Below are 24,908 nucleotides of genomic sequence, written 5' to 3'. Positions count from 1 at the left end.
GTATTCTGCAAATAACTTGCCGCCTAACTCATCCAAGCCCATCCACCCTCTGTACGTCTCAGGTCAGGAGCGTGATGGGATTCCCAGCACCTGTCTGGGTGGATGCAGCGTCAACAACTCTCAAGACAGAGGCTGGAGCAGCCCGTTACATTGGCACCCCATCCACCAGCGCTCCCTCAGTCCACACAGCAGCAGCAGTGTGTCCCACCAAGCCTCCTCGCACAGCACCTTCCAAACCCACCACCTCTACCAGCTGCAGGCAAACTTCACGGAGACACCACCACCTGGACCTTGCCCCCCCCAATCCATGCTCCATGCTGACTTCACGTCAGACATTAGAGACAGGCCCTTCGGCCAACCGAGTCCGCGCCGACCAGCGATCCAATCCACTCGCACTGTCCTACACACACTTTAAACTAAACTCAGACGGCAGCTCACCGCCCACCACCTGACAGGCAATTAGAGACAGGCAATTAAACGCCAACTCAGCCTGCAATGCTCACATCCCTTGCCTGAACATTATTAAGATGGCCAGAAGACACATCCAGAGGGGAAGATGCACTCTTTCTTCCCTTAAAAGGCAATTGTTCACAAGGAACAAAGAAGCACAGGATTGCACGCTAAATGGTTTAGAATAATTGTAAATTGTCCCGAGCATGTAGGATAGCGCTAGTGGGCGGAGATCGCTGGGCAGTGTAGGGATCGCTGGTCAGTGTGGGGATCGCTGGTCAGTGTGGGGTCAGTGCGGGGATCGCTGGTCAGTGCGGGGATCGCTGGTCAGTGCGGGGTCAGTGTGGGGATCGCTGGTCAGTGCGGGGTCAGTGTGGGGATCGCTGGTCAGTGTGGGGATCGCTGGTCAGTGCGGGGATCGCTGATCAGTGTGGGGATCGCTGGTCAGTGCGGGGATCGCTGGTCAGTGCGGGGTCAGTGTGGGGATCGCTGGTCAGTGTGGGGATCGCTGGTCAGTGTGGGGTCAGTGCGGGGATCGCTGGTCAGTGCGGGGTCAGTGTGGGGATCGCTGGTCAGTGTGGGGATCGCTGGTCAGTGTGGGGATCGCTGGTCAGTGCGGGGATCGCTGGTCAGTGCGGGGTCAGTGTGGGGATCGCTGGTCAGTGTGGGGATCGCTGGTCAGTGCGAACACGTTGGGCCGAAGGGCCTGTTTCCACAATGCAGCTCTAAACTAAACTAAACTAAACAATATGATAGAACAGTGAGTCACCACATGGCTCCCAAGAACACACTCCGAGACCGCGCTCACCTCAAACGCCTGTCCGGGTACAAATGGATTTTGGGTCAGAGCCCGCTCTTCACTGTTCCAGGAGTTCTGCAGGAAACTGTTGCGCACCACAGCTTGTTCGTTGCGGAACCGAACGCTGATGTGAAAGACAATGTCTCTGGAATTTGCCGGCTTCAGATTAATGACAAAGCTGTGGAGAGGAAAGAAAAACAAAGTGTGTTCAGAATACCACAAGCAGCAGTGGAGATGTTTAGGGTCTCGTCCCCTATTCCTTTACTCCAGAGACGCTGTCTGACCTGTTGAGTTGCTCCAGAATTTTGTGTCTATCTTCAGTTTAGTTCAGTTTAGAGATACAGCGTGGAAGCAGGCCCTTCGTCCCACCGAGTCCCCACTGACCAGCGAGGCTCACAGACTAACACTATTCTACACATACTGGGGATAATTTACATTTATACCAAGCCAATTAACCTACAAACCCGTACGTCTTTGGAGTGTGGGAGGAAACCCGAGCACACAGGGAAAACTGACGCAGGTCACGAGGAGAAGGTACAAACTCCGTACAGACGGCACCCGTAGTTGGGACCTAACACGGGTCTCTGGCGCTCTAAGGCAGCAACTCTGAACAGTGGGTGCAACCCCTTACTAGAGTGATACAGTCATACAGTGGGGAAACAGGCCCTTTAGATGTGAAAGGGCCCGAAGGTGATCTCGGCCCCCATACCCGAGGAAGGATGTGCCGGCGTTGAAGAGGGTCCAGAGGAGTTTTACAAGAATGATCCCAGGAATCATTGGGTTAACATACGATGAGCGTTTGTCGGCACTGGGCCTGTACCTGCTGGAGTTTAGAAGAATGAGGGAGGACCTCATTGAAACTTACCAAATAGACAAAGGCCTGAACAGAGTGGATGTGGAGAGGATGTTTCATTAGTGGGAGAGTCTAGGACCAGAGGCCACATCCTCAGAATAAAAGGACATACCTTTAGAATGGAGATGAGGCGGAATTTCTTTAGTCAGAGGGTGGTGAATCTGTGGAATTCATTGCCACAGAAGGCTGTGGAGGCCGAGTCAATGGATATTTTTAAGGTGGAGATTGGCATATTCTTGATTAGTACGGGTATCAGGGGTTACGGACCATCATTGAATGGCAGAGTAAACTTAATGGGCCGAATGGCTTAATTCTGCTCTTATAACATGAACTGATGAAAGTGGGAAACTAGTTAGAATGGGTAATCAATGGTCGGTGTGGACTCGATGGGCCGAAGGGCCTGTTTTCATGCATGGACAGAGTGCGGAGCAGATTCACCAGGACAATGCTTGGGGTGGGACGTTACGTGAAGTGTGTTCCTTTTCCTGAGAGCAAAGGAGGTTGAGGGGAACTTGATCAAAGTAAAAGGTATAGGGAATGGAGCTAAAGGTTTAGACAGCACTGGTTTAAAATAGGTGGCAAGATATTTAGAGGACACGCGTTTAAAATAAGGAGCAAGTGATTTAGAGGGCACAGGTTTGTAATAAGGCGCGAAAGGTTTAAGAGGGCACAGGTTTATAATAAGGTGCTAAAGGTTCACAGGGCGCAGATTTAAGATAAGGTGCAAAAGGTTAAATAAACCTTATTTATTTAAATAAAGAATTATTTCAATTCGGGCGAACTGCCAGATGGTTAGCATGGCCATGTTGGGGTGAAGGGCCTCGTCCTATGCTCAATTACCTTTCTATCTAATCTATGTCCAACACACAGAAACTTGGAAAACAGGTGCAGGAGTAAGCCATTCGGCCCTTTGAGCCAGCATCGCCATTCAATATGATCATGGTTGATCAACCAGAATCAGTACCCCGTTCCTGCTTTCTCCCCATATCCCTTGGCTCCGTCAGCCCTAAGAGCTAAATCTAACTCTCTCTTGAATACATCCAGTGAATTGGCCTCCACTGCGTTCTGTGGCAGAGAATTCCACAGATTCACAACACTCTGGGTGAAAAAGTATCTTCCTCATCTCAGTCCCCCCGCCCCGACATTCCCCCCTCCACAACTGTGACATAGAATATCGGGAATCGCCTTTCACATTCCCACATTCCCGCAACATTACGCTGCTCCTTAGAGCCAGAATATAAGAGGTCACCTACCTGCCAGGATTGGGTTTGACAGACCCCTGGATCAAGATAGATTTTGAAGGAAACAGCCCACTGGGAATCACACCTGTGAACGGTACCTCCTAATGGGAGGGAGATGTATTAAACATCAGTCATTCAAATTCAGGCCCCAATCCTTCCACGACAAGCAATTCAAGTCTTTAGACGTTAGTGATACAGCATGGAAACAGGCCCTTCGGCCCACTGAGTCCATGCCGACCAGCGATCATCCCGTACACTATCCTACACCCGAGGGATCATTTACAATTTTTAACCAAAGAAAATTAACCTTCAAACCTGCACATCTTTGGAGTGTGGGAGGAAACTGGAGCACTTAGAGAAAACCCACGCAGGTCACGGGGAGAAGGTGCAAACTCTGTACACACAGCCCCCAGTCAGGATGGGTTGCCTGGGTTTTTTTCCAGGTGCTATAGTTTCCTCCCACTCTCGAAAGGCGTTCAGGTTTGGAGGTTAATTGGCTTCTGTAAATTGTCCCTGGTGAACAGAATCATGCTAGTGCACAGGGTGATCGCTGGTCGGCGCGGATTCGGTGGGCAAAAGGCCTGTGTCCGCGCTGTATCTCTAAACTAAAATATCATATCATATCATATATCTACAGCCGGAAACAGGCCTTTTCGGCCCACCAAGTCCGTGCCGCCCAGCGATCCCCGTACATTAACACTATCCTACACCCACTAGGGACAATTTTTACATTTACCCAGCCAATTAACCTACATACCTGTACGTCTTTGGAGTGTGGGAGGAAACCGAAGATCTCGGAGAAAACCCACGCAGGTCACGGGGAGAACGTACAAACTCCTTACAGTGCAGCACCCGTAGTCAGGATCGAACCTGAGTCTCCGGCGCTGCATTCGCTGTAAAGCAGCAACTCTACCGCTGCGCTACCGTGCCGCCCTTAAATAAAATAAAATAAAATAAAATAAAATCTAAAATAAAAATTAAAGACTTTGCGATGGAGGGCTATGGATTATGTACAGGCAGACAAGAGTTGGCCTTGCTTGGCATGGTGTTTGGCACAGATATTGTGGGCCGAAGGGCCTGCTCTGTGCTGTACTGTTCTACGTTCTAAATTCGAAGACATCGAGCAAACTGGTGAGCAGAGTGGTTGAGTGAGACCAGTGGTTATTATTCAGGTGATCAGTCGATGTAACAGGTAAGAACTCACCAGATTGGGTGGAATAGCAGGGCCAAAGGCGGGAGCAGGCTGGAACTGAAGAGAGAAGATCACAGCTTCACAAATCAAAGCGCAGGTTAAACACTTCAGAGGATAAAACGGCAGAACGGCAGCTTGCAACTTACCGGATTGGCCGGGCCAAAGGTGAAAGCCTGCAATTGAACAAAGAGTTAGGAGGAGCAACAAGACCACTGTGGGAACGCACTGCAATCTCCCGCCTCGCGTCTGCTGCTGTGATAATCGCTGTGTTTATCAACACTGTATGTCGGCTTGTTACTCTGCAAGTTTCGTGCAAATACAGAGTTTCACAGTGGATACGACGGTAAACTAATCTGATCAGGAACCATTTTGTGTTGCCCTCACATCAAGGTCGAGGTCAACTACTGCCTTCTCTGCTGATCTGCTGTCTACTCCCTCCCCCCTCCCCTCCCCCCTCCCCTCCCCCCCCCCCCTCCCCCCCTCCCTCCCCCCTCCCTCATCCTCCCTCATCCTCCCTCCTCCCCCCTCTCTCCCCTCATCCCCCCTCATCCCCCTCTCCCCCCCTCCCTCTCCCTCCCTTCCCCCTCCCTTCCCCCTCCTCCCCTCCTCCTCCCCACTCTCTCCCCCCTCTCTCTTCACTCCCCCTCCCTCTCCCTCCACTCTCCCCCCTCTCCACTCTAGTCCCCCATGACATGAAGGATGTGGAGGCTTTGGAAAGGGTGCAGAGCAGGTTTGCCAGAATTATTCCTGGATTTAGGGGGCATTAACTGCAGAGATTGGACAGACTTGGATTGTTTTCCCTGGAACTACGGAGATTACGGGGAGGGCTGATGGAAGTGTATAAATTCATGAGAGGCAAAGATAGGGTCGAGAATCAGAACCTTTTACCCTGGAAGGAAAAGACATCGGGACTTACTGGTCTGGTTGTGGGAACAGGTGGCACAGCGGTAGAGTTGCTGCCTTGCAGCGCCTAAGACCCGGGTTTGATCCTGACTACGGGTGCTGTCTGGATGGAGTTTGTACGTTCTCCCTGTGACCACGTGGGTTTTCTCCGGGTCCTCTGGTTTCCTCCCACACTCCAAAGACGTACAGGTTTGTAGGTTGAAGATAGGCACAAAATGCTGGAGTAACTCAGCGGGACTGGAGCATCTCTGGAGAGAAGGAATGGGTGACATTTCAGGTCAAGACCCTTCCTCAGACCCAGTCTGAAGAAGGGTTTCGACCCAAAATGTCATCTATTCCTTCAGTCCGGTGAATGCTGCCAGTCCCGCTGAGTTACTTCAGCATTTTGTGTCAATCTTCCCTTGAAACCAATATCTGCAGTTCCTTCCTGCACAGGTTTGTAGGTTAATTGGCATGGGTAAGAATTGAAAATTGTCCCTAGGGTGTGTAGGATAGTGTTAGTGTACGGGGATCGCTGGTCGCCGAGGACTCGGTGGGGCAAAGGGCCTGTTTCCGTCCGCGTTGTGTCTCTAACGTTTGTGTCACTAAACTAAACTAGACTAAACATGCCTAGAATTGATCAGTGGCTGTGAGAATTGAAGACCCTTGGAGCCCCTTTAATAGGAGATTTGACTCTTGTTGGCAGTAGCAAGGCAGTAACAACTTACTGGATTGGCCGCAGGAGGGGGGAACATGCCACCAGGCTGAAAGTAAATCAAAATGTCATTGGACCGTGCTGGAGCCACCAATGATACTTTATTATCGCGTGTACCTAGATACAGGGCTTTGCTTTGCGTACAACCCGGTAAAATCATACAGCAGATCTCAACTAGGCAGTACACAAATGTGGACATGTTTCCCGAAAAAAGTTACAAAAGTTCACCAAAGCGTCCCATCTTCGGCCCGGCGCCGAAAATTGTGGCAGGCGGCTCCCCCCCCCCCCCCTTGCCAGGTGCCCCCCACCCTTTGCACCACCAACAGTCCTTGGCCGGGTTCCCCTATTGTTCTTGAAGGTCCCCCACTGGGTCCCTCCATTGTTCTCGACAGTCCCCCACCGCCAGGTCTCCCTTTGTTCTCAATGCCACCCCCCCCGTTCTCGACTACCCCATCCCCCCCCCCCCGCTGGGCCCCCCCAAATAAATGGACCCTTATTGGTCGTAGAAAGGCAGCAAGAACTTACCGGATTGGCCGAAGGAGGGGGAAACATGTTGAACGCCTGCAATGAGACAGAGGTTGTTATTGGACCACCGTGCGCTCACGGAAATAGGAATCGACTCTTATTGGCTGCGGCAAGGCAGAAAGAACTTACCGGATTGGCCGGTGGAGGGAGCATGGTACCGGCCTGAAAAGTTAACAGAAGTAGTTTAAAAAAAACTCAAACAAAAACAGAATATGCAAAAAAAACCTCAACAAGTCAGGCAGCATCTGTGGGAAGACAATGTTTCCAGTCTGCAAAGGCTTCCGACCTGAAATGTTGACCCCATTCCTTTTCCTACAGATGCTGCCTGACCTGACGAGCATTTTCAAACTTTGTTTCGGGTATTCAGCATCTGCAGGTTTTTGCTTTGATTTTAATCAGAAAATAACTATTGGGAAAAGCTTTAAGAGAAGAAAAAAAAAAAAAGAAAAAAAAAAAAAGAAAAAAAAAATCGCAATCCAGGAATTCGCCAAAATGGAGCAGATTCAGAAACTAAGTGGGAGAGGCAGAGCAGAGTGTCTACGAGCTACCCGAGTATCAGGTTTAAACGATGGCAGGCGTGGTGGTGGGTGAGGTGGTGGTGTGGGTTAGGGGTGGTGCCGGTAGGTTTGGCCAGGAGGTGGTCGTGGAGAGGGGTTGGGCCGACGGTGGTTTGGGCAGCCCAGCCTGGCGGTGAAGGTCGGCAGGTCCATCCACTCTAAACCAATCCCTTTAGAAAAAGTGTAGGCAAGAACTGCAGATGCTGGCTGACACCGAAGATAGACACAAAATGCTGGAGTAGCTCAGCGGGACAGGCAGCATCTCTGGATAGAAGGGATGGGCAATGTTTTGGGTTGAGACGGGTCTGAAGAAGCTCTCGATCCGAAAAGTCACCCATTCCTTCTATCCAGTGATGCTGCCTGTCCCGCTGAGTTACTCCAGCATCTTGTGTCTACCTTCCTTTAGAAAGAGGTCTATAATAACGAGGGTTTACAGTATATCCTGGCTTTCCCTTGCACTAACATTATTCCCTTATCGTTATCTACGAACGTTAAACGGCTCGACTGTAATTATGTATAATCTTGGTTAGCACACAACAAAAGCTTTTCGGTACACTGCACTTCGGTACACATGACAATACTCTAAGCTAATATCCTTAGCTTAGTTTAATTTATTGTCACATGTGATGGTGAAAAGCTTTTGTGAAAAGCATGCTAAACAATCAGTGGAAAGATAATGCATGATTACAATCGAGCCATCTAGTGTATATGGATACATGACAAGGGAATAACATTTAGCACAAGGTAAAGCCAGCAAAGTCCGATCAAAGAAAGTCCGAGAGTCACCAATGAGATAGATAGTAGTTCAGGATCGCTCTCTGGTTGTGGTAGGATGATTCATTCGCCTGATAACAGCTGGGAAGAAACTGTCCCTGTATCTGGAGGTGTATACACACACTTCTATACGTTTTGACTGAAGGGTTAAAGGTTTTTGTTCCCAAATGATGCCTCAGAAGCCTTCAAGTATTTACCCACGTTAAAAGCTCTGGACCCTTTTCATTTCACAGCAGCCTCCACCACGAGAGATGTCCCTTGTGAAAGTTGGGTCGTGCAGATTGATCATTTTCCATGGATTAACATTGTAATTCAGCGACAACTGAAAACTCACCGCAAAGGCATTTCCGATAGGATAATCGTTTGGAAACCCAGGAGTGCTAGGAAAAATCTGCAATTCACACAGAAAATATCCTTTGTACAGTCATCCACATTACATCAAGACCACATCCATGGGGTTCAAGAGCCTATAGTCTAGCGAGGGCTCGAGGGTCTGAGCAATAGGGAGAGTTTGTGCAGGCTGGGACTCTATTCCTTGGAGCACAGGAGGATGAGGAGTGATCTTATTGTGGTGTATAAGCTGCCAGAGGAGGTAGTTGAGGCTGGGACTATCACAACATTTGAGAAACAGTTAGACAGGTACATAGATAGGACAGGTTTGGAGGGATATGGATCAAACGCAGGCAGGTAGGACTAGTGTAGCTGGGATATGTTGGCCAGTGCGGGCAAGCTGGGCCGAAGGGCCTGTTTCCACACTGTATTACTCTATGACTCTAGTGCTAGACGTGAGAGGTCAGGGCCTGTTTCCATGCGGTGGCACTCTATGACTCAATGACTCTATGACTACCACAGTGGGCCAGAACTTCTGCTTCAGGATAAATTGGAACGTCTGATCCAAAATGTACCCAGAACTCGGGCAGCACAGTGGAGCAACTGGTAGAGTTGCTGCCTCACCGCGCCAGAGACCTGGGTTCGATCCCGACATCGGATGCAGTCTGTGTGGAGTTTGCACGTTCTCCCTGTGACCCCCAGAGTTTCCTCCCACGTCCCAAAGGCGAGTGGGTTTGTAGGTTAATCAGCCTCTGTAAATTGCCTCCTGTGTGTAGGGAGTGTGTGCGTAAATGGGATAATATGGACCTAGTGTGAAGGGGTGATCGATGGTCGGCGTGGACTGGGCGGGCCGAAGGGCTTGTTTCCATGCTGTATCATTCAGTCGATGAATCAAATGAGAAAACTAGGGGCAGCACTGTGGCCTAGCGGTAGAGCTACTGCCTTACAGCGCCAGAGACCCCGGGTTCGTCCCTGACTATGGGTGCCTGTTTGTACAGAGTTTGTACGTTCTCCCCGTGACCTGCGTGGGTTTTCTCCAGGATCGTTGGTTTCCTCCCACACTCGTAGACATACAGGTTTGTCGGTTGATTGGCTTGGTATAAATGTGCAAATGTAAAATCGTCCCTAGTGTGCGCAGGGTAGTGTTAATGTGCGGGGATCGCTGGTCGGTGCAGACTCGGTGGGCCGAAGGGCCTGTTTCCGCGCTGTATCCCTAAAGTAAAGGGCAACTCCCTGCACAGCCCTTTTTCCTGTCCCAGGTAAACAATGCAGCGCCGGAGACTCAGGTTCGATCCTGACTACGGGCGCCGTCTGTACAGAGTTTGTACGTTCTCCCCGTGACCTGCGTTCCAAAGGAAGTTTGATTACAGGGAGGGAGGGAGGGGGGCAGGAAAAGCTAATTGCCAAAAAAGGCAATGACGCAAGAAAAATAATAATGGGAATGGCTCAAACAATCAAATGTTAGAGCCAGAGGAAATGTAAATTTCCCCGGTGTTGGACGAATAAAGGAATATATTATTATTATTATTATAGAAATGGAAGCTGAAAAATCAGAAAAAACTGAAATGGAAAGGGAAAAATCTATTGCCAACTTTCTCCGCGTTTTTTCTCTCTGATACTTAATAATCGACGAGTAAGAGGCACGAGGAATACATTACTCAGGAAACACATGGACGATGATTCATTCCTACTCACATTGTTTCCAAAGCTTGCTGGAGCTGCTGGCTGCAAATGGAAATTAAACAAAATGGCTGTCAATAAAAGACTACAATTCCCATCAGCCACCTCTCGGCCACAGATCTTGTTATCACCACGGCAGCATTTGTGTTCAGTTCTGGGCACCATGTCACAGCGAAGATGGTGTCAAGCTGGAATGGGTACGGAGGAGACTTACGAGGATGTTGCCGGGACTAGAGGGTCTGAGCGATGATGAGAGGATGAGTAGGAACAAAAACTGCAGATGCTGGTTTAAAATCGAAGGTAGACACGAAATGCTGGAGTAACTCAGCGGGTCAGGCAGTATCTCCTGAGATGCTGCCTGACCCGCTGAGTTACTCCAACATTTTGTGTCTACCTTCGAGTGGATGAGTAGGCCGGGACTCTTCCCTGGAGCGCAGGAGGATGAGGGGTGATCTTATAGATGTGTATAAAATCATGGGAGGAATAGATCGGGTAGATGCACAGAGTAGGGGAATCGAGTGTCCAGAGTAGGGAAATCGAGGACCAGAAGGTTTAAGGTGAAGGGGAAACGATTTAATAGGATTCTGAGGGGTAACCTTTTCCACACAAAGGGTGGTGGGTGAATGGAACAAGCTGCCAGAGGAGGTAGGAAAGAAAACTGCAGATGCTGGTTTAAATCGAAGGTAGACACAAAATGTTGGGAGTAACTCAGCGTGTCAGGCAGCATTTCTGGAGAGAAGGAATGGGTGACGTTTTGGGTTGAGACCCTTCTTCAGGGTCTCGACCCGAAACGTCACCCATTTCTTCTCTCCAGAGATGCTACCTGACCCGCTGAGTTACTCCAGCATTTTGTGATTGCCAGAGGAGGTAGTTGAGGCTGGGACTATCCCAACATTTAAGAAACAGTTGGACAGGTACATGGATAGGACAGGTTTGGAGAGATATGGACCAAACGCGGGCAGGCGGGACTAGTGTAGCTGGGACATTGTTGGCCGGTGTGGGCAAGTGGGCCACACTGCATCACTCTATGACTCTAAATGAGTGACAATCACCTCACTCAGTGGCAGTAAACTAAACTAAAACTTGCAATTACTTTCTCTAGATAATGCTTATTGTAGGGCATACATATTAAATTTTAAAAAGCACGGCACAGTGGTACAACTGGTAGAGCTACTGCCTCACAGCGCCAGAGACGATCCTGACATTGGGTGATGTCTGTGTGGAGTTTGCACGTTCTCCCCGTGGCCGTCTATGGTCCAATGACGTTTATGAAGAAGGGTTCCTGGCCAAAACGTCACCTTTCCGTGTTCTCCAAAGATGCTGCCTGACCTGCAGAGTTAATCCAGCTCTGTGTGGTTTTTTTGTAAACCAACATCTGCATTTCCTTGTATCCACATGTATCAGAATGTTGCCAGGATTGGATGGTATTGGTTTAAGGAGAGATTGGACAAAGTTGGATTGTTTTCTCTGGCACGTCAAATCTGAGGGGAGACCTGATAGAAGTCTATAAAATGATGACAGGGTAGGTACAGAGAGAGGATACAGCCAGAACCCTTTCTCCCCCACAGTGGAAACATCAAAGACTTTGGTTTAAGGTCGGGCGGGGGGGGGGGGGGGATGAGTTTAAAAAGAGATGTGCAAGACAAGTCTTTTATTTACACTGAGAGTGGTGGGTGACTGGAACTGGGGTGATTGTGGATCAGGCACTACAGTGGTTAGGAGTTCTCACGTAGGCACATGGACATGCAGAGAATGGAAGGATATGGATCATGTGCAGGCAGATGAGATGGGTTTAAATTGGTCTTATGTTTGGTGCAGACACTCTGGGCCATAGGGCCTGTTCCTATAATGTTCAATGTTGCTATCACTAATTTAATCACATTTTTGTCAGACCCCCCCCCCCCCACAGCCAGCCTCCCCCCCCCAGCCAGCCTCCCCCCCAGCCAGCCAGCAGCCCCCCCCCCCCCCCAGCCACCCCTCTCCCCCAGCCGCCCCTCCCCCCCAACCAGCCAGCAGCCCCCCCCCAGCCAGCCCCCCCCCCCCCCAGCCTCTCAACCCCCATCCTCCACCCCCCAGCCTCCCTTCCTCCCCCTCTCTTTTCGTGTCATCACACAACTGTTTGCCAAAAGCAAGCAAATTTTAGTGCCACGTCGTTGGCCTCTGCAAGATCCTTTACAGTGCACGTGTCGTGCAGCTCGTCACAGCTCAGGAGATGTTCCACAGTCTGCCTCATCTTCAGTGTATCCCCACTTCAGCACGTTCCATTTGCTCCTCCCCACGCCTGTCCGCAGTTTGTTGAGAATGCGCCAGGTTATCCACGGTTGGTCGGAACCTGGTGGGAGTTTCTCAGAGGGTTCGATTGCCGTGTGAGTGTCTTCCGGAGATTTCTCTAGTCTCTCTTCCCAGAGTCTGAGCCTTCTGGACGGATGCACTGCAGTCCAGGGGATGGACAGAAGAGAGCAACCATCTGCGTGATTTCAAACGCTGAGGTAGCAAAGGTTGGTCATGCAGGGGGTGTCTTTCCAGTGCCCCTCTGAATGCACACCCATTTCCCCCCTTTCTCCTCTCCCCGTCCCCTTCCATCTACATTCCTTTCTCTGGCTTCACATTTCACGCCCCATCTACCCTTATCTGACACTTTGTCTTTTCATCTCTGGCCTTTGTCCAACCATCTGCCCCTCCCCCACTTGCATCCACCTATCACTCGCCAGGCTTTGCCCCACCCCCACCTCTTTACCACCTTTCTCCCTCCCTACTACAATCGGCCTGAAGAAGGTTCCCGCCCCAAAACATCACCGACCAATGCTCTCCACAAAAGCTGCCTGCCCCCTTGAGATTCTCGCAACTTAGTAGGAAGCCAAACTCTGGAAATGTAGAGCTAATTTTGGACAGGGCAGAGGGTTGACTCCTGGCTTGTAGTGATATTGTACCAACACCAAGTGAATCCTAACCCGCGCCAGGAAACATAGAAACATAGAAAATATGTAATTTGGGCCTTCGAGCCAGCACCGCCATTCATTGTGATTATAGACGATCATCCACAATCAGTAACCCCTGTCTGCCTTCTCCCCATATCCCTTGATTCCGCTAGCCCCTAGAGCTCTATCTAACTCTCTTTTAAATTCATCCAGTGAATTGGCTTCTACTGCCTTTTGTGGCAGAGAATTCCACAAATTCACAACTCTCTGGGTGAAAAAGTTTTTCTCATCTCAATTTTAAATGGCCTCCCCTTTATTTGGGAACATTTTTTCCTTCAACTAGCTTGTCCAGTCCTTTTATAATTTTATACATTTCTATAAGATCCCCTCTCATCCTTCTAAATTCCAGTGAATACAAGCCCAGTCTTTCCAATCTTTCCTCATATGACAGTCCCACCATTCCAGGGATTAACCTGATGAACCTACGCTGCACTGCCTCAATAGCAAGATTCAATTTAATTGTCACATGTACCAATTAACGTGCAGTGAAATTTGAGTTACCAGACAGCCACACAAAGTAAAAAGCAACAAGACACACAGCCACATAAAATAACATTTAACATAAACATCCACCACAATGGATTCCACATTCCTCACTGTGATGGAAGGTAATAAAGTTCAATCATCTTCCTCTTTGTTCACCCGCAGTCGGGGCTGTTGAACCGTCCACAGTCGCCACTGCTGATGGTCAGAGGCATTTGCGTCGGGATGATCGAAACTCCGGCATCGGGACGGATTGAAACACTCTCCACAGAATTTGAGCTCCCGAGTCGGCCTCTTCTTACCAGAGACCGCAGGCTTCACGGTGTTAAAGTCCACAGGCCCCGCGGTTGGACCTCTCCACAGTCGACCCTCGGCAAAGAATCGCTGCACCACGGTGTTAAAGTCCACACCGCGCCCGAGGGTTGAAGCGCTAGGCCGGTCTCCAGGAAAGGCCGCACCACTCCACGATGTTATGCCGCAGTGGGGACGGAGATACGATACAGAGAAAAATCGCATCTCCGTCGAGGCAAGAGATTGAAAAAAAGTTTCCCCCAATTCCCCCCCCCCCCCACATAAAACAAACCAAGAAACAATAAAACATACTTTAACACATACTTAAAATAATAAAAAAACAGTAGAAAGGACAGCCAGACTGTTGGCGAGGCAGCCAGTGCTGGTGGCGCCACCCGGTGGAAGGATGCAAGGATGTCCATCCTCAAATTAAGGACATAAGCAGACCTCCCAACATTTGATTTTACAAATTCAGAATTTTGATGTCCAAAACTCAGAATTTTACATCAAAATTCATAATATGGCGCGTAATGCAACTTTTCAGCAAAAAAAAGTATGCACGCCAAATGTGCGTACGCGCTGCGCTACATTCACGTGTGAAAAATGACTATTATTTCCAACAGTCTGTAGTTCTTGGACTGCATGTACAATGTCAGGCCTATCAGGAGTATATTCTACTATTATAGAAAGGTTATTGAACAGAAATACTTTTTACAACAAAGAAAAAATTGTTTTGTGTTGTTTTTTCTATTTTACTTTTTCCTTACACATCCCAATATTCTTGGTATTGAATAAAAGAACAATGGTCATAAAATGTATGACTAAGTTATGAAGAAAGAGTTTCATTAAAAAAACTGCACATTTAATTGAAGACATACTTGCTCCAGTGGTCTTCAACAGCAAGTCACAACGGTCCTTGTCCCCCCCAACCCTACTCCCCCCCCACCACCCCTCACCCCACCCCACCACCCCTCACCCCACCCCATCCCCCCTTACTCCCCCTACCACCCCCCCACCTCCCCCCCATCCCTCCCAAATCCACTCCCCCACCCCTCCTCCCCAGTCCCCTCCCACCCCAACTCTCCCTCTCTCTTCCTCCACCCCCCCAACCCCCACTCCCTCCTCCCACTCCACTACACCCCTCCCCCCCCCCCCCCCCCATCCCCTCTCAACATCAACGGGCTTCATGCTCCACAGCGAGGCTAGGCCAGTAGCGAGGCGAGCGGTGAAGCCGGGCGAGCGGCGAGAGGCGAGGTGAGGCCGGGCCAGTGGCGAGGCGTGACGAGGCCGGGCCAGCGACAAGGCCGGGCGAACGGCGAGGTGAGGCGAGGCTAGCGACGAGGCCGGGCTAGCGGCAAGACCAGGCCAGGCCAGCAGCAAGGTGAGACCAGTGACGAGGTGAGGCCAGGCTAGCAGTGAGGCGAGGCGAGTACAGCGGTGAGGCCGGGCCAGCGGCGAGGAGGGGCGGGGTGATGCGACCGGCGGGGCGGGGCAATGCGAGCGGCAAGGCGGGGCGAGCGGTGAAGCACGTGTTTTGCAGAAAAATGTGAGGCGAAATCAGAATGGCGGAAATGAAATAAGAAAGCGGAAACTTTCCACCAAATTCGCACGGGTTGGGAGGTGCGCATAAGGTTCAACGTGCCTGGTTCTTGATGAAGCTGATGGAGACGATCTCCACTTGGCCATCGATGCTGATGGTGTTCACACTGGCGAGCGGGAGACGGTGCTTGAACTCACAGAAGTGCTTGTCATTCACGGCCACCTGACAGAAACAAACAGAGGGACAAGTAGCAGCTCCCAGTGATCACAATCTCTCAATCCTTTGATATTCCCAAGGACAACCAAACTCAAACTTTGGACCATTCCAACTTCTCACAAGGATGACAAGTGTTTGATCCGTTTCCCTTCCACTTGCAGTTCAGTTTCGTGATACAGCGCGGAAACAGGCCCTTTACCAAGTCCACTCCGACCATCCATCACCTGCTCACACTGCTTTTATGTTATCCCACTTTCTCGTCCACACTACGGGCAATTAAGACTTTAGAGATACAGCGCGGAAACAGGCCCTTCAGCCCACCGGGTCCGTGCCGACCGGCGATCCCCCCGTACATTAGCACAGTCCTACACACTGGGGACAATTTACAATTTTACCAAGGCCAATTAACCTACAAACTTGTTGCACTTCTTTGGGACGTGGGAGGAAAGTGGAGCACCCGGAGGAAAACCCACGTGGGCCGAGGGAATGTGCAAACTCCACACAGACAGCAGCCGAGGTCAGGATCAAGCCCGGGTCTTTGGTGCAGTGAGGCAGTGGCTCTACCAGATTGGGGGGTAATAATTTTACTGTGCAGCAGTTTTATGATGGAATGAATCAAAAAAGCTTTGTGAAGATGAGTTGCTCTTGGAGCTAAAAAAGGCTGCAGAGAAAACAATTCAAATGGAAACTAATGCCGTAGGATCCCTACGACCATTGCCTACATGGGCCACACAGTGCCACAGCTGAGAGACCTGCTGCCTCACTGCAGCAGAGATCCACGCTTGGTTCCAACTCGGGTGCTGTCTGTGTGGAGTTCTCCCCGTAACTGCATTGGGTTTCCTCCGGATGCTCCGGTTTCCTTCCACATCCCAAAGATGTGTGGGTCTGTAAGTCAATTGGCCTCTGTAAATAGTCCCGAGTGTGTAAGAAGTGAATGAGAAAATGAGATAACATAGAACCTGGATAATTAGTAGCTGGCATGGACCCGGTGGGCCGAAGGGCCTGTTTCCATGCTGGACCCTAAAAATTAAACTCACCCCAAGCCTAGGGAGACAAGAGCAGCTGTTTTTCACCAATAAAGCGTGCATGCAGGTACCTTCGCAACGTTTAAGAAGTATTTAGACAGGTACATGGATTGGAAAGGTTTAGAGGCAGGTGGGACATGTTTAAGTTCTTGGAGATACAGCGTGGAAACAGGACCTTCAGCCCACTGAGTCCGCGCCGACCAGTGATCCCCGCACACTAACACTATCCTACACACACCAGGGACAATTTACATTTACACCAAGCCAATTAGTCAACAAAGCTGTACATCTTTGGAGTGTGGGTAGAAACCGGAGATCCCAGAGAAAACCCAGGCAGGTCTCAGGGAGAACGTACTAACTCCATACAGACAGTGCCCACAGTCAGGATGGAACCCAGATCTCTGGCGCTGCAAGGCAGCAACTCTACCTCTGCGCCATGGTGCCGGTGTGGGCAATTTGGGCCGAAGGACCTGTTTCCTCGCTGCATGACTATGACACTGCCTGGAGTTACATGGTCCCCGTAACAAACCTCTCATTCATGCACTGCTCCGTAACCGCGGACTGTGACCCAGTGCGCAGAGAAATGAAAGGTGGAAAGCACTACCTTGTAGGCCTCGTTTTGAATGAGTAGAAGGAGTTGGAAGGTCTCTCCTTTCTGCACCGGCGTTTCACACTTCCTCTCCTCGGAGCACCAGTGCTGGTTCTCAAAGCTGTTGCACACCACGTAGCCCGGACACTCGAACCGCAGGTTGAAGTGAAAGGCCACGTTGCAATGGCCGGCCATGGTGCCGCACTGAAGGTTCACGTGGAACCTGCGGGAATAAAGGAGCACAGGTCAGGCCCACCACGTCCTCACCGGCAACGCAGCGCAGATAGGGCAGATTGCCCCAGTGTGGAAATCCCATCAGCTACAGCGCGGTCCTGACCCACACCCTAGTCAGCGTACTAGTTTCACTGTTGAGCTGCATAACCCGTGAACGGAATCAGGGGATATGGGGAGAAAGCAGGAAGGGGGTGCTGATTTTGGATGATCAGCCATGATCATATTGAATGTTGGTGCTGGCTCGAAGGGTCAAATGGCCTACTCCTGCATCTATTTTCTATGTTGATATATTATCACCGTGCCCACAGCCAACAATGGACCATTGGCCTCCACCTTTCCTTGACCATTGTTACTTTTTTGTGCATCATTCATTCATTTGTTCGATATCTCTCCGTATCGCCATCTATATCCCTCGTTTCCCCTTCCCCTGACTCTGTCTGGAGAAGGGTCTCGACCTGAAACGTCATCCATTCCTTCTCTCCAGAGCTGCTGTCTGAACCGCTGAGTTACTCCAGCTCTTTGTGTCTATCTTCGGTTTAAACCAGCATCTGCAGTTCCTTCCTGCACACTCCCATCTACCTTACTGGGGAAATTGTCTTGGGATTTTCATATCATTTGACATTAGATTGGTTCACATGTGCTAAACTCACCAAATTAGGAACAGCGTATAAATATTAAGGAAAGTAAGGGGGCACGAGATATTTGAACAAAGATTTGACAAGATAGTCCTGTTCTTTTGTTGATGTTTTGTTGGTCTTGGCATCATGTTCAGCACAGACATTGTGTGCCGAAGGGCCTGAGCCTAGGCTGCCCTGTTTAGTTTTAGAGACAGCGTGGATTAGCACGGGTGCCAGGGTTACGGGGAGAAGGCAGGAGAATGGGGTTAGGAGGGAGAGATAGATCAGCCATGATTGAATGGCGGAGGAGACTTGATGGGCCGAGTGGCCTTATTCTGCTTCTATCACTTATGAACAGGCCCTTTGGCCCACCGAGTCCGAGCTGGCCAGTGTGGTCTCCTTACACTAGCAAATTACTCCACACGAGGGACAATTTACAATTTTTACCCAAGCCAATTAACCAACAAATCTGTACGTCTTTGGAGCGTGGGAGGAAACCAGAGCACCCGGAGAAAACCCACGGGATCACAGTGAGAATGTACATACTCTGTGCTTACAGCCTTTCTGCTGAAGGTTACCTGTCACAGTGCGGCAGCACGCGCCCTTTGATTTGGATCATGTTCCCATCTTGCAAACCCCCAGGAATGGGCCCCGTGTAGGGGATCGGCTGCAATAGAAAGCAGGGTCAGTGTGAGACAGAGTCAAAACACACACACACACGCACACACACAAACACGGGTCAGTGTGAGACACTGAGAGACAGAGTGAAGGCAGCATCTAATTTACAATTTATGACCAAAGACAAATTAACCTATAAACCTGTACGCCTTTGGAGTGTCCGAGGAAACCGGAGCACCCGGGGAAAACCCACGTGGTCACGGGGAAATATTACAAACTCCGTTTCAACAACATCAGTAGTCAGGATCTAACCCGGGTGTCTGGCGCTGTCTTCTTCTTGCGTTTGAGGCAGCAGAAGTTATGTAACGCCCTCCAGGCGCTGTAGCCAGTGCAATGTGCTGTTGTCGAGGGCCGTGAGGTCCACCCCTCCACCAGAGGGGCGAAGGACAGTGCAGTCGAGAATGCCGTGCTGCGCTGTTTGCTGGTCTGCCCCACACACAGGCTGCTGATGGACGCAACCCCCAACGATGCACGTTGGCGTTGAACCGGCCGACCCCTGTGCGGCGCTGGTTCAGGACGACCCACTCTTTGCGGGGCGTGTCCGAGCCGGGTGGGGCTGTGGTGTTCGGTGCAACAGTGAATTTGAGGAGGTTGCGATGTCTGTTCCCAGCTCCTAGTATGTTCCCAGCTCCATGCTCCTAGTATGTTGAAACCGGAGCCACAGAGGGTCGCTGCGTGATGGGAGAAAGGGTGGCGAGATGACAGGCGTTGAGGTCCCAGTTGCTGTGAATCCTGGGCGAGGTGGTGGAGAGGATGTAAAAGCTGTAAGGCAACAGCTCTACCACTGCGCCAGGTTGCCTTCAATAAAGTGACCACTGGGCCCCTGGGTTTGATCTTCCCCTAGACGGCGATGGCAGGGCTGGCTGTGGCTGAGCTAAATAATGAGGGGCATTCGATGCAGGAGCTTGCGAGAGATTCCATCGGGAAGAAGGTGCAGGAGCCGGAACACTGCCAACTTCGGGAAAGAGCTTCTTCTCAACAACCACCAGGCTCTTGAAACGCCGCGCAACACAACACTCACCCCCACAACCGTGGTCCCGCATGGACTGTGTCTTAGTTGCCCATGGACTTTATTGCTGCACGAGTATTACAGTTATTAATTTGTCGATTTCTAAAATATTTATCTGTGTAGATTGTATTGACAGGCCAGTTAAGGTGCCGCATGCAAGAATTGAACTGTTCCGTGATCAATTTGCACTTCTTCCCATCTAGTGAAGAGCTTTCGCTGAACGTGATGTGGTCTCCATTGCAAAGGACACACCAGCGCCTATTGGGAAATAGCTTCGTCGAGCCAGTCTGGTTCAGTTCAGTCTGCAAGGGTGACGTTGTGCTTCCAGCTGCTGCCACTTCAGTTCCCCATCACACTCTCACTTCATCTTAGAGTCAGAGAGTCACGCAGCATGGAAACAGGCCCTTCGTCCCAACTTGCCAATATCTGCCAAGATGAGCCATCTACATGGTCCCACCTGCCCACGTACAACCCATATCCCTCTAAACCTTTCCTATCCAAGTACCTGTCCGAATGTCTTTTAAATGCTGTTTGTAGTATCTTCCTCAGCTGCCTCCTCTGGCAGCTCATACATTCTATGTACCCACCACCCTCTGTGTGAAAAGGTTGCCCCTCGGGTTCCTATTAAGTCATTACCCTCTCACCTTAAACCTATGTCCTCTGGTTCATGATTCCCATTGAAACACACAGAATAGTGAAAGGCTTGGATAGAGTGGATGTGGAGAGGATGTTTCCACTGGTGGGAGAGTCTAGGATTAGAGGTCACAGCCTCAGAATTAAAGTTTGTTCTTTTAGGAAGGAGATGAGGAGAAATGTCTTTAGTCAGAGGGTGGTGAATCTGTGGGATTCTTTGCCACAGAAGGTTGTGGAGGCCAAGTCAGTGGATATTTTTTAAAGGCAGAGATTGATAGATTCTTGATTAGTACAGGTGTTAGAGGTTATGAGGAGAAGGCAGGAGAATGGGGTTAGGAGGGAGAGATAGATCAGCCATGATTGAATGGTGGAGTAGACTTGAATGGCCAAATTCTACTGCAACTCCTTATGACCTTATGACCCATACTCTAGGTAAAAAACTGTGCATTCACCCTATCTATTCCCCTCGTGTTATTGTGCACCTCTATGAGATCACCCCTCAGCTTCCTGCACCCCAAGGAATAAAGTCCTAGCCTGCCCAACCTCCTCCTATGGCAGGCACTCAACTCTTGGCAGCATCTTCATTAAACCTCTCTGCACTCTCTCTAACTCAACACCATCCTCCCTGCAGCAGGGTGACTAAACCTGAACACAAACTGTGGCCTCACCATCCATCTTGTGCAACTCACTGTAACATAGCGTCCCAACTTCTATTCTCAGTGCCCAGACTAATGAAGGTCAATGTACCGAAAGCCTTCTTGACCACCCTATCTACCTGTGACACCACTTTCATGGAAGGATGTACCTGCACTGCTAGATCCCTCCAATCGACAACACTTCCCCCAGGGCCCTGCCGTTCATTGTGAAGGTCCCGCCCTGGTTTGTCTTCCCAAAATGCAACACCTCGCACTTATCTGCATTTTCCATCTTCTTTGGCCATCTTACACCATTCCAACACAAACCTGAGAACCAGCATCACATCTTCTGCCTCGACACATTACAATCGTTGGGACTCAACATTGATTCCACAATTTCAGATAAGAGGCCTCTACAATTTATGCCAGAACTAGCTAGTTCCCTCAACCAGCTCTCCACCCTCCCCCCCTCTCCCACCCTCCCCCCCCCCCTCTCCCACCCCTCCCCCCCCCCTCTCTCCCCTCCCCCCCCCCCCCTCCTCCCCATCCATCCATAAGACAGAGCAGAATTGGGTCATTCAGCGCATCGCGTCTACTCCACCATTCCATCACGGTTGATCTATTTTTCCCTCTCAACCCCATTCCCCTGCCTTCCCATGACCTTCGATGCTCTTCCTATTCAAGAATCTATCAATCTCTGCCGTGAAAATACCCAATGTCTTGGCCTCCACAGCCATCTGTGGCAATGAATTCCACAGATTCACCACCTACTGGCTAAAAAAATGCCTCATCTCCATTTTGAAGATACATCCTTTTACTCTGAGGCTGTGACCTTTGGTCCTAGACTCTCTCACGACTGGAAACGTCCTCTCCATGTTCCTCCTCCCTCTGCAGATGCACAAAGTCAGCATCTTTACATCCAACATCTCAGACAATTTGGCCTGTGGCCAGTAATCATGAAGAAGGCGTTCCTACACCTTCCTGAATGAAGAAGGGTCTCGACCCGAAACGTCACCCATTCCTTCTCTCCCGAGATGCTGCCTGCCCCGCTGAGTTATTCCAGCTTTTTGTGTCCCTATTCTTTCTTAACGGTTTAAAGAGATTCGGCACGCCCCCGAATACTCGAACAAACCTCTACAGAAGTACGACAAAAGGTATACTGACTGGTTGCATCTTGGCCTTGTACAGGTAGTTCAAACGCACAGGAAGGCAAGAGGCTGCAGAAAGTGGTAGACAGCCCAGTCCATCAAGGGCACAGTCCTTCCAACCATCAAATGCATCTACATGAGGCGCTGCCTCAAGAAGGCTGCATCTATCATCAAGGATACCCATCTATCATCAAAGTGCCCCATTCTCACTCTTACTTAGTTTAGTTTAGAGATACAGCACAGAAACCAGCCCCTTCGGCCCATCAAGTCTATGCTGCCCAACGATCACCCTGTACACCAGCACTATCCTACACACACGAGGCCGGGACAATTTACAATTTTACCAAAGCCAATCAACCCACAAACCGGTGGAGTGTGGGTGGAAACCGGAGCACCCAGAGGAAACCCACGCAGGTCACGGGGAGAACGTACAAACTCCTTGCAGACAGCATCCGTAGTCAGGATCGAACTCGGGTCTCTGGAGCTGTAAGGCAGCAACTCTACCGCTGCGCCACTGTGCTGCTACTGTTGGACAAGAGGTACAGAAGTCCCACACCACCAGGCTCAGGAACAATTATTATTTTCCTATAACCATCAGGTTCTTAAAGCGACCTGCACAACGCTAATCCTACCTCGGCAACAGAACACAACAGACCACATCTTGCACGACCATGGACTTGATTTTTTAAATGAGTATTTTTGCACTCATTTTTTCTTTAATCTTTTCGCCGTCTTGTGGAATTAACATGCAAATTATGGCATATTTTATGCTGTGCTGTGCTGTCTGAGAATGTGTGCCTGTGATACAGTGCAACATTTTCATCGTTCTTGTACCTCACTGTAGTTTAGTTTAGAGATACAGCACGGAAACAGGCCCTTCAGCCCTCCGAGTCCTCACCGACCAGCAATCCCACACATATTAACGCTACCCTACACACACTTGGGACATTTTTACATTTACACCAAGCCAATTAACCTTCAAACCTGCACGTCTTTGGAGTGTGGGAGGAAACCGAAGACTTCGGAGAAAACCCAATGAAGATCACGGGGAGGAAGTACAAACTCCATACAGACAGCACCCGTAGTCAGAATCAAGCCCGGGTCTCTGGCGCTGTGAGCCAGTAGCTCTACCACTGCACCACTGTGCCGTCAATGGTGAGGGGGGAAAGATTCTCAAGGTGAGGGGGGGGAAACATTTAATAGGAACTCGAGAGGTAACTTTATTCACACAGAGGGTGATGAGTGTATAGAACGAGCTGCTCCGTGGAGGAGGTAGTTGAGGCAGGTACTATCGCAACGTTTAAGAAACATTTGGACAGGTACACGGATAGGACAGGTTTAGAGGGATATGGGCCAAATGCAGGCAGGTGGGACTGGTTTAGATGGGACATGTTGGCCGGTGTGGGCAAGTTGGACCGAAGGGCCTGTTTCCACACTGTATGGCTCTATATGACAGTAAACTCAACTTTTTGATTCATCTTCCAGATGAACAAGCCGTGAATAACATCCCCACCACAATTAAAAATGCACCTGCCTTCCTCCCTCAGATGGAACATTGACTTTTCCTGTGCATTGCAGTTCTGTAGGTAATTAACTTGGCATTATGCTTGGCTGGCCTATGGGCTGATGGGCCTATTCCAATGCTGTGGTCCTCTGTTCCACTGGAAATTAACTTGGCATCATGGTTAACACAGACATTATGGGCCGATGGGCCTGTTCCCGTGCTATACTGTTCTATAGGAAATTAACTTGGCATCATGGTTAACACAGACATTATGGGCCGATGGGCCTGTCCCTGTGCTGTGTTGTTTGAAAGAAACTTAATTTGGCACATTGGTCAGCACAGATATTGTGGGCCGAAGGGCCTATAGTTGGTGTGCTGTACCGTTCGATAGGAGCTTAATTTGGCATCATGGTCAGCACAGACATTGTGGGCCGAAGGGCCTATTCCTTTCACGGAGGTTGATATCCACCAGTGCTGCCCCACAGGCTACAATCTCATAATATGTTCTGCTTTATATCATGTGAAATTTCAGATTTCAGGGGGGCTTTTTGTACTTGTACTGGGAACAAAGAGAAGGAAGGTCGGGTGCGGTCGGGGTCTGGAACAGAAACGCCAAAGTCTACACTAACCAGCAGCAGCAATTAAATTGTTGTTTTAGTAAAATGTCGACTCTTCCCTTCAACAAGGAAGATTACCCACATTGGAAAACCCCCACCCACCCCAGACAATATCCAGCTAAACATGTACATGCAGTGTGACTGTCTGACTGCCTGACTGCCTGCCTGACTGCCTGCCTGCCACACCCAGCAGCTCTTTGAAAATAACAGTCTGCCTTTTGCGACACACATCTTCAATTAATTAAAATTCCTCAAGAGATTTTTTTCCCAACCAAGGACAGGCCGGAGTGTTTTACTGCCCTTTTACTTTCACTCTGGGGGCAGTGTCTGAGACACAAACCCCTCCAGCAAACCCTGAATCTGAATGTAAATGCAATAGAAAGAGTCTCCCTCCCAAACAAAAAGCACAAGCAACAAAACGAGGGATTTAGTTCCATGGCTAAAGCGGGGTCCAGGCGAGAGGTCCAAGGGCTTTGCTACTTTCGCAGAGACAGCGTTGGTGAAAGTGCCGGGACCGTGATTACTTACCGGGTTGTACACAGGCGGTGGGGTAGTCCACAGGTCCATGGTTTGAGCCACAAGCACGTTGACCGAGGTGGGGGGGGCAATACCAGCGCCTGGCGTTTCTATCCTTCCCTGGGTCGCAGTCAGATCCGCAGAGAGGAGGCTCTGCGATTGCTATTTATTGGGGAAGCGCGTCAGGCCGTTATGCG

General features: G+C 50.0%; 1 protein-coding gene across 2 annotated transcripts in view; it reads right to left on the bottom strand.

Moving 5' to 3' along the window:
- LOC144606443 (galectin-4-like) overlaps positions 1 to 24,908 on the bottom strand; it is a 27,886-nt gene extending 2,978 nt beyond the window's left edge. Inside the window, exons 1-13 of one of the 2 annotated variants that reach the window (XM_078422532.1) lie at positions 24,724 to 24,908; positions 18,550 to 18,638; positions 17,136 to 17,343; positions 15,389 to 15,512; positions 10,014 to 10,039; positions 8,323 to 8,379; positions 6,787 to 6,819; positions 6,658 to 6,693; positions 6,146 to 6,181; positions 4,682 to 4,708; positions 4,548 to 4,592; positions 3,356 to 3,444; positions 1,259 to 1,427 (exon numbers count right to left, since the gene is read on the bottom strand). In XM_078422532.1, coding sequence (XP_078278658.1) covers positions 1,259 to 1,427; positions 3,356 to 3,444; positions 4,548 to 4,592; positions 4,682 to 4,708; positions 6,146 to 6,181; positions 6,658 to 6,693; positions 6,787 to 6,819; positions 8,323 to 8,379; positions 10,014 to 10,039; positions 15,389 to 15,512; positions 17,136 to 17,343; positions 18,550 to 18,638; positions 24,724 to 24,762 — 978 coding nt within the window. In that variant the 5' untranslated portion in view covers positions 24,763 to 24,908. The remainder of the gene's footprint in view (positions 1 to 1,258; positions 1,428 to 3,355; positions 3,445 to 4,547; positions 4,593 to 4,681; positions 4,709 to 6,145; positions 6,182 to 6,657; positions 6,694 to 6,786; positions 6,820 to 8,322; positions 8,380 to 10,013; positions 10,040 to 15,388; positions 15,513 to 17,135; positions 17,344 to 18,549; positions 18,639 to 24,723) is intronic. The other variant, XM_078422533.1, reaches the window with a different exon arrangement.

The sequence above is a fragment of the Rhinoraja longicauda genome, chromosome 26 (assembly GCF_053455715.1).
Source record: "Rhinoraja longicauda isolate Sanriku21f chromosome 26, sRhiLon1.1, whole genome shotgun sequence".
Classification (NCBI taxonomy): domain Eukaryota; kingdom Metazoa; phylum Chordata; class Chondrichthyes; order Rajiformes; family Arhynchobatidae; genus Rhinoraja; species Rhinoraja longicauda.
Note: the sequence above shows the minus strand (reverse complement) of the source record. Positions and strands in the feature narration are given on the sequence as shown.